This window comes from Falco peregrinus, chromosome 6 (genome assembly GCF_023634155.1).
Source record: "Falco peregrinus isolate bFalPer1 chromosome 6, bFalPer1.pri, whole genome shotgun sequence".
Taxonomy (NCBI): domain Eukaryota; kingdom Metazoa; phylum Chordata; class Aves; order Falconiformes; family Falconidae; genus Falco; species Falco peregrinus.
Window position 1 is genome coordinate 3,749,618 of NC_073726.1, and position 9,257 is coordinate 3,758,874.

A 9,257-nucleotide genomic window follows, 5' to 3' on the forward strand; every position below is an offset into this window, starting at 1 on the left:
CCCAAGCCCATAACTTACATAGCTGAAGCAGAGAGGAAGACTAGAGTATGCAACTGAAGGTGGAAACACAGGAGTAAATATTAGGGAAAATTCTATTCTTTTTTGTATATCTAGACATTCGAGGAAAGTATGTTGTTAACACAGAGTTACATTGGTTTATCCAGACTAGAGTTGATCCTTTCTGCTAAAGGAGATCCTTTATTTTACAGTAGAGTTGTATATTACATGAAATTGTATCCTGCTCTTATTCCTGCACCTATACAAGTCCTTGTTCAATTTGCACTTTGGGTATTTGGCATATGGAGGCAATTTTTGAGCCACTTCAAAGCAGTGAAATACCCAGGTGAAGATGTCCATGAAAAAACAGAAGAGGGTTCCACAAGAAAAAAATGGTATGGTGTTCAGTGAAGGTTATATATGCAATGCACATACTTGTGTAGTGTTGTAAGCCAGAGAATTTTAATTCATATTTAATACTGTTTTGATTTATTCAAGCTTGACACTATATGCTCTCTGTTAATTAGTAAAATGTAGTGTTGTACAAAACACTTTAATAAGAATTTTCTTTAAACTAATAGTTTCAGGAGTTTCAAGAAGAAAGCGGCAGACTGGATTTCCTGTCTTGTTGCCCTGAGACCCTCCACCACACCTCCATACAGCAAACAACAAATCAGTACTGGTTAGGAGCCAGTGAGTTAACGGTTGTTACACTCAATATGTTGTAAACCATGGAATCACAGGCTGGATGAAGTCAGCCGGGACCTCTGGATATCGCCTAGTCCAAACCCTGTGCTAAAAGCAGGGTCAGGTACAGAGGGTTTCTCAGAGCCATGTCCAGATGTCTTTTGAATATCTCCAAATGAGGGCACTCCAAAACTTTTCTGGGGAACCTGTTCTGATGTTTGACCAATGTGACAATAAAAATCTCTTTTGTAAGTTTAAATGGAATTTTCTGTGTTTCCATTTGGGCCATTTCCTCTGGTCCTGTCACTGGGCACCACTAAGAGCCTGGCTCTGTCTTTTTTATACCCTCCTGTCAGGTATTTATATAGATTGAAAAGGTCCTCCCAAGCCTTCTCTTCTCCAGGCGGAGCAGTACCAGCTCTCAGCCTCATCTTGTACAAGAGATGGTCCAGTCCCTTAATCACCTTCATGTGCCTTTACTGAACGCACTCCGGTGCATCCATGTCTATCTTGTACTGGGGAGCCCAGTGCTGGCCGCAATACCCAGGTGTGTCTCACCAGCGCTGAGCAGGGGGAAGGACCAGCTCCCTCCACTTGCTGGCAATGCTCTGTCTAACGCAGCCCAGGAGGCTGCTGGCCTGCTTCACCGCAAGGGCACATCGCTGGTCCATGTTCAACCTGATGTTCACAAGGACCCTCAGGTCCTTTTATGCAAAGCTGCTTTCCATCCCCTTAGCCCCATACTCATGCATGAGGTTATTCTTACACTTTGCAATAAAATAAATTTTAAAATAGAGCTAAAAGCAAACATTTCAGCCTTTCTCTTTGAAACAACATTTCTGCTTTTTTTTTTTTTTTCCCTGCATAATAGGGTCAGAAAAGTTGTTGAGTTTCAGCGATATGTTAAAGCACCACTGAGAAAGCCAAAACAGCATTATTTGCATATGCCATAAAGAAGCCTGGAATTAAAATATGTAGAAATAAACAATGAATGTGATAAACTGCTGAAGCTTCTAATGAGAAAAAGAGGCACTGATAATTGCAAACTATAGCCAGTTTTATTTGTACCTCTTATTTTTATGGGGGTTTTGTAGCTTTTTTTTTTTTTTTTTTTTTTTTTTTTGTAAAGCATTGTTCTAATAGCACAGCATGTTGTTCAGTTTTCTGTATCACACATTGTCTTTCAGGTACAGCCAAAGAAATGCAAAGGAATCAGCGATACATTCCTAGGGCTAGTTCTGGCCTATTTGGAAGCAGAGGTGAAGCTGCCCCAAGTCATTTTTTGAGGGCCAAAACTGCAGCTGAGAACGGTTGGAAATGCATTAACTGCAGCCATTATAATCGAGACTATGGACATAGAAGTGAGGGAGACATAATTTTCTTGTTTGGATTTGCCATTAACTTTGTTATGAGAGAACCTGGACAACTAAAGGCACTACAAGAGTGCACTAGACATTTCATATTTTGTTGACGCTGGCAAAAAACAAAAGGCTTTCTAGCATCTCAAGCAAGATAACATTGGTTATGAAAAGCAATCTGATGAGAATCAAGCATATCCCTACTCAAGCATTCCATTACAATGCAAAGACCCTAAGAGCTGAATTAATCTGTATATTCTGCCAAGAGATTACATGCCAGTGGGAACATCCAGAAGAAAATTGAAGTTATGGACGGGTACACAGCAGTTGCACTGGTTGCTCACATTACAGGGAGATTTGGTCAGTGAAAATCTGCCATTTGAAGACCAAACTGTAAAACTTCAACTCAAAGTTATTTCAATTTTTCTATACAGATGTGAAAGCTGAAGGATTTGTAATAAAGGCAGAGCCAGTACCTGCCAAAGCAGGTGCACTTCTGGGTACCTGGAACAATATGTTAAAGGGTGTAAATAAACAGAATAGTTATATTGAACAAAACCGTCTTGGACCTAAGAAAACAAAAGGAAGCAAAAAGAAAAGTAACATGGGTAGAGGATGGCCCAGGGGCTCTTTTATTTGGTTGGGTTCTGCTCCTAAAAGATTTGATGGCAAGGAAAGGATCTACAGTCAGGATCTTTTTTTGTCCTGAGTGCCTAACTGTGCTCTGAAAATGTTTCCAGAGTGTAGACAATTTGTTTTCTAATGCCTTTTGTCTTTCTGCCTCAAAACCAGTAAGAGTATTTCCATTGTGGATTTTCAGAACTTGACGAGGTTTTAAGGATTCCTCCCGTGTGAGAGCATCATCTGAAGAAAGGGTTTATCAAGCTACAACAAAAGAGATTTTGTTTGCCAGACAAAAGAAAAAGCAATATTAGCCCCTTCAACAAAATACTTAAGTGTTTAATTTATATGCATCATATTTGATCTGAATCATAACAAAACAGAATAAACACTGCGGAGATTTCAAAGAAAATGATTGTATTATTACTTCACTCAAATACCAAAGGATGGTAATATGAAAATATTTATTTTCACATGTTGCAAATGTGACAACCTGATAATATTCTGGATGATTACAACTGACATTTTGTTTGGAAAATAATAAACAATATAGTCTCCTGGAGTAGTTCCATAAATGATTATTGGGAATGTGCCCTGAGATATTCATAGAGAGTAGCCCTCAGAGTGGGGCCAGGGCTCCTCCATGGCTAGTGTCACTAGCTGACAAATACTCCCTGTTTCCCACCTAACAAGTAAGAATGTAAGCCTGAGAAGTTAGAAAAGAAATTTCAGAAAAGACATAATGATTATTAAAAAAGTTGAGAATTACTGTGCTTGAAGGAAAACATGGAAAGCCACATGAGCCATTTTATGTCTCAATAAAGCTGACGCAGTATGTTAGACAGAACTCACAGAAACATTAAACACTTCAGGATTCCCTGGGATAAGAGCTATACTGCATATCTCATCAGTTAAATATTTATTTCTCAGCACAAGTAAGGACAATACTTTTACGTGCAAAAGTGATGAAGCTGTAAATACAGACAAATGGTGGTAAAATCCCTGTAGGACGGTAAAGCTGAGAGTACAACACTGTTTCACAAGAAATCTTGGAAGTCTTGAATGCCTCATGGCTTGAGTAATGAGGGGAAGTTAATATAGATCATTTTTAACATACTGAACAGTGCTTTTCATGTTTCCAAATGTGGATGGATGAATGTCTACACAGAGCAACTGTAATAGATTGCACAAATCTCAGGGCTGTGAGCTGATTGTTTGTAGCTGAGGACAAAGCTATGAGTAATTAACCCACCGTGTAGCATTCCTAAAGTTCAGAATGGCTTGCTCTTCTGGGAGTTAAGGATATAACAGTCTTTATTCCCAAGGCTTTTGTGGAAATGAGTTGAGTAATTTTTGAGTCACATAATACTTTTACATCTAAATAAATAAACACAGATTTATTTATAAATATTGTCTTTGTAAATAGTCTCACTTATGGCCAAAACCTAATAATTAAAATCACCTGTGTATGTTTGTGAAGTTGCAGTTTGATATTTAATAGTCGAAAATATAATTTGCAATACAGCAATAATAATCGCTTAGACTGTCTATAAAAAGATTTGTTGGAAGTACAGTACTACATGGGCAATTCCTGTGCTGTTATGTGCTTTTTCTGTATTACTGAAGAGAAACTATGGGATGTATAAAAAGAAAACTCAGCTGATGCCAGAGAAATTTCCCGTATCACATTACCATGTTATGCGCCTAAGCGTTTGGCCACTTAGAGTAAACGGTAACTCCTTTGCTAGAGGACCATATGGGTTAGATGGCTAATCTTTTGTCCTTTATATGAAACTCCTGTTTTGAAACACACCGTATTTTTTCCTCCATGAATGTTCTCTGGTACTAAAAGATGGCAAGGTCCATTTGTGTGTATGGTTTATGGTCTAGCAATAGTTCTACACAGGAAGAAAGATAAAGTGCCTGCTGGACACACTGAACATAGCTCAGAGCAGAGCCCCAAAGGCATGTGGCCAGCAAGACTGCTGGGCAGTGCAGTGTCATACTGAGCCTCACACCTGTCGCTTGGAGAAACATGCCTATGGAGAAAGTTGAAAACTTGCATATGGAGAAGAGCATGCCCTTTACCAGCAGCCAAAAGAATCTCAAACATCTGTTCCTCACACCTGCTACAGGTCACAAGGCTGCAAAGAGGATGTGTTGGCCCAAGAAGGTGATCAGGACAAGAAGCAATGGGCACACACTGAAACACAGGAAACACATTTTTACTGCAAGTGTGATGGAGCACTGGCACAGGTTGCCCAAGGAGGTTGTGGAGTCGCCATCCTTGGAGATATTAAAGTCATCTGGACTTGGCCCTGGGCAACCTGCTCTAGATGTCCCTGCCTGACCAGGGGTTGGACCAGATGAGGTTCCTTCTAACCTCAACCATTCAACGACTCTGTGACTCCATGAAGATATCTGAAAAGTCATGTATGTTGATGAATGAGGTTTTTTGTCTTGATATACACATCATTCTGCTCTCAGTACAAGGAGAAATATTACAGTCAAATGCTGTGATGTGACCAGAATTGCTTGGCAATGCATATTTCTGTTCTAATCCAAGGCCAAACAATGGCCTTAAGGACATCATATTTGTAAGAAAATCTTAATCTTTCTCATCAGTTCATACCCTTATAAATGTCAGGTTTTCTTAGCTTCTGAGGCAGAGGAACAGATCTTTTCACTGAACTGTTTTACTGGTTATTATTCCTATATTTTGTTTTAGGCAAACTTGACAGTATTTCAAAAAGCATAGGTCAGACATGCAATATGTTGAATTCACTGTATAGGTGGTGCAACTTTTTTCAGCGTAGGTGTACTAACTACAGGAAAGCAAAAAGCAGAAAGTCAGTTGTTTGTTGCTGAGTATTTAGCCTTCTGAACATATTAATTGCACTGATAGATTTGGGTGGACTTACTAATTGCATGGTCCAGATTTCCATTTCTCTCCTGAGTGGGTGCCAAATGTGTGTACCTGTAAGTAACTAATTTGTACAGACAACTGTGATTACTTATCTGAAAGAGAGACTGCAGAAATAGCGATCAGTTACATAAGCCACTGAACTGTCTGAACATGTCTTTTCCTACCTTTTATTTCCAATCACAAATATGTAAATACTTGTCTAAAAATCTGGGCTTCATTGTAAAATTAAACTGTATAGAAAAAGGTGGAGGAGGAAAGACAAAAAGAATTGAAACGAGTCCAGATAGATTTGCATAATATCAGAATGTCACTACATTTTAATATCTGTTACAACATTTCTGATACTTAATAAAATCAGGTTAGTGCCAGAATCTAGTAAAGGTCAACATAGTGCATTTTCATTTTATAGCTACAACATTTTCACATTTATTAAGATTATTTTAAACTGAATGAATTGAATGAATGAATGACATACTGTAGAGGTAAATATCAAGGAAGAAGAATTATTATTTAAGTTAAAGGATGGTATTGGCACAGAATCAAATGATTATAAATTGGCCATGAATAAATTTAAAGGGGAAATTGGAAAAATGCCCTCATTCATCCAAGAAGTATGTTTCTGGAACTGTCTGACAGAGGGGAACGGGACTGAGTAATTTAAACTGTTAAAAATAATGGGATGTGCTTGGGAAAGGGATCACGTAATTAAGCAGGAGATGATTGAATGGAATGAGATTTGTCACAGAATCCTGGGAAGCCATTTTGTCCCAGGGCACAAGTTTGCAGTGACAGTTTTCAGATATGTGGTGGGTCTGTATTCCTACAAAGGTCCCCCAGAAACGCTATTGCCAGAAAACTGTACAATTTTATTCACGTTGCTGAGTTTCTGTTCAACACTGGTTAGAAATCAGCTATGAGTTTCCTATCTTGATCTGTAATTTGGCTTCTAGGGTCTGCATTTATTGTCCTCTGAAGCCTTGGAGGTGAGCAAGTAGACACAGATGAGGTGAAATTGTACCTTTAATGGCATTACATCCTCAGATGTCTGGTTGATGTGCCCTGTTCACACATTCAATGTAAAACTAGTTGCAAGGTATGAGCTAGGAAGAAATTCTTTCCTGAATTTAAATTAGCAGCAATGTTGCAGTGTATGTGACTCTCTTAGGACTCTCTATGGGTTTTATTTAGGAACTGAAGTGTAGGGACCTTTGGTATTAACGAGATTCTTCCTGCTTTTACCCAGGGCATGGTTCAGGCTTGGCTTTCTGATAGGGTGTTGGGAAGATTTTTTTTATCTGTTAGTGCGTGGTACAAATGTTTTCACACCCCTTTCAAACCAGGCAGCTGTTGCATGGGTGCCTGAAATTTGAGAAACTGTGCTCTATGAGTTGGCCAATTTCTCTCATTCTTTGTTCTTAAATAAGGTAATCATCTTGCCAATTTTAAATAAATGTTTAAAATCTATTTTTAAGAGCATAAAAATTACTATTAAGAGTGGAAAAAACCCATGTCATATGCAGTCCTTAATTTTTTTAATTCTGTAACCATTTTCTTACGGACTTTCTGCTTCATGGTCACCTTCATCTTTCTTCATATTGGTACTCCCCACCTCACTATAGGATTATATAGGTGAGGGATGACACATGAAATGAGAACTTTGTCTTTGATTCTGAGGCACCAGGGGAGAAAAGAGAATATAACGTAGTCAGTATTTCTCAATGGTAAGCCTTTGCTCCTAAGAAGCCTTGAACAAGGAACACATGGAGGCCAGTTTAATCATGAAGTCTATTGACAAAGCTGAAAAGAGAAAATTGCATAGTACTTGTCAATGACACCTGCCTTTAGTAGTGCTTTGAGCTTCAAATCCAAAAAACAAACAAAAGAACCTTCTGCATAAAATAAGATCTCACAGCTGGACTACAGAGCTAGGTTTCTTGTGATTTGCATCAGCAGAGATTATGTGGATCTGAAAGAGCTAGAGAAATATTTGGTGCAACTCAAATACATTTGAAACACTCAACACACTTTTAACGAAAGTCTAGCAGTTATATGGCAAGAGAAAAAAAAAATATCCCTTCTGTGAAATGCTGCAGAGGCTGTGTTAAATATCATCCACTGTCTGTTCATCAGAGGCCCACAGCAGCATTGCCAATAGTTATACCATAATTCCCAGTTCTCATCTCTGTATGTTGTGTATTGCAAGACTGCAAGAGTGTGGTGATACCACAATAAGAAATTACATTTCACAGTATTCCTGATGTTCTCCATAATGTTCACCCACGAAATACCATCAAGTTGTGAATGCACCAGGAAATAATTCTGACCTCTTGTTCTTCAGAGTGGTCAAAGGACTCCAAAACAACAGACAAAGACTATCAACTTATGTATGGTCTTGACTAACGGATTTTTCACTATGATGATCGGAAGGATGAAAGGTGTGAAAAGAACTCTCTTTTCCCCCCACTAGATTTTCCTCAAATCTGATCTTCTTCACTGTTCTGGTTTAAAACTTTCTTCTTCAGAGTGGGAGAAAACAACTTCTCCTATTCCCTGTTGCAAAAATGAACTTTACAGTGCAAAGGCTGTCTAAACTCACATTCCAGCTGTCATAAGAAATTTTAGCAAATAAACCAGTCTGCTGCTGAAAAATAAATGGGAATTAGAACTGGTCAGAAGTGTTTTTCCCTGCTCTGCTTACCTGTGATAGATGTGATGAATTTCAGTAAATGAGGTTTTGATCACTATTTCCATCAAAGACTTCACCTCCCAACAACAACATTTGAGTATTTTGCCAAACCTATACAATTTCTTGATTAAGAGAAAATCTAGTTTGGACAGAGGTTCAAGACATATAGTCCTTTTAATGTGTTCTCAAGGACAAAAAACATAATGTGAAGGGACATAAGGGGGAAAAAAAAAGGAAAAAAGGCCTAGGGGCTCCAATACAGTAAAAAGTTTCAGTTGGCAGAAAGAAGGATTAAAGCATGCAGGAGAAAATAAACTGGAAAACATACATTAAGTGGGATGGAAAGAGCAGTAAAGCTAAAAGAGACCTTGGGGAAGGGAGAGGACAGCAAATTAGACATGAATTTGTAATCTGATATTGGAGCAAAATAAGGCAATGAAAGCTGAGCTATTTATACAAAAGAAGTGCATCATGAAAATACTCCACGTAAATGAAGCAAACATTTTGGCATCTAACTTTCCCTGTAGTGGGTTTATAGCCCCATTTTATAACTGGAATTGTAAATACAGAGTGCAAAATGGTGAAGGGCTGGATGTGGTCGAATATAGGTCTTGTGAGTAGTACCCATCTTGCCTAACTTTACATGTCTTAAAGTTGACACATCAAAAGAAGCTCCCCTGTCTTAAGAGCAGACACATCACCCTTTGGATCTGCCTGTTTCTACAATCAAAGAGTGACTGGAGGGTGACCAGTTTAGACAACTGAACTTTTGCATAGCTGAAGTTTAGAGGAGTGAATGATGCTTTTTTGTTACTAGAAGACCTGAAAGAACTGAGAAAATGAGAATGACGTGAAAGGTCTAGAGGGTGTAGAAAGGATTAGAGGTTTTGAAGAAGTTCTGAGAAAAGATTGAAGACCTCATAGCAGTTTATAAGTATGGGGAAAAAATGAAAGTTTTGAGGAATGTGAAAAAATATTTGAG

The 9,257-nt window shown here is 38.4% G+C and overlaps 1 protein-coding gene across 4 annotated transcripts in view; it reads left to right on the top strand.

Annotated features, from left to right (window-relative positions):
- Nucleotides 1–7,053, top strand: part of LOC129784816 (uncharacterized) — a 38,174-nt gene extending 31,121 nt beyond the window's left edge. Inside the window, exons 3-4 of one of the 4 annotated variants that reach the window (XR_008747927.1) lie at nt 579–808; nt 1,872–7,053. Coding sequence is in view for 2 of the 4 variants with exons in the window: in XM_055809176.1 (XP_055665151.1) it covers nt 1,872–2,155 (284 nt within the window). In the remaining 2 variants the exon portion in view is untranslated. Of the gene's footprint in view, nt 1–578 lie in introns of all 4 variants that reach the window. The other 3 variants (XR_008747928.1, XM_055809177.1, XM_055809176.1) reach the window with 3 other exon arrangements.
- Nucleotides 7,054–9,257: the final 2,204 nt, after the last annotated feature.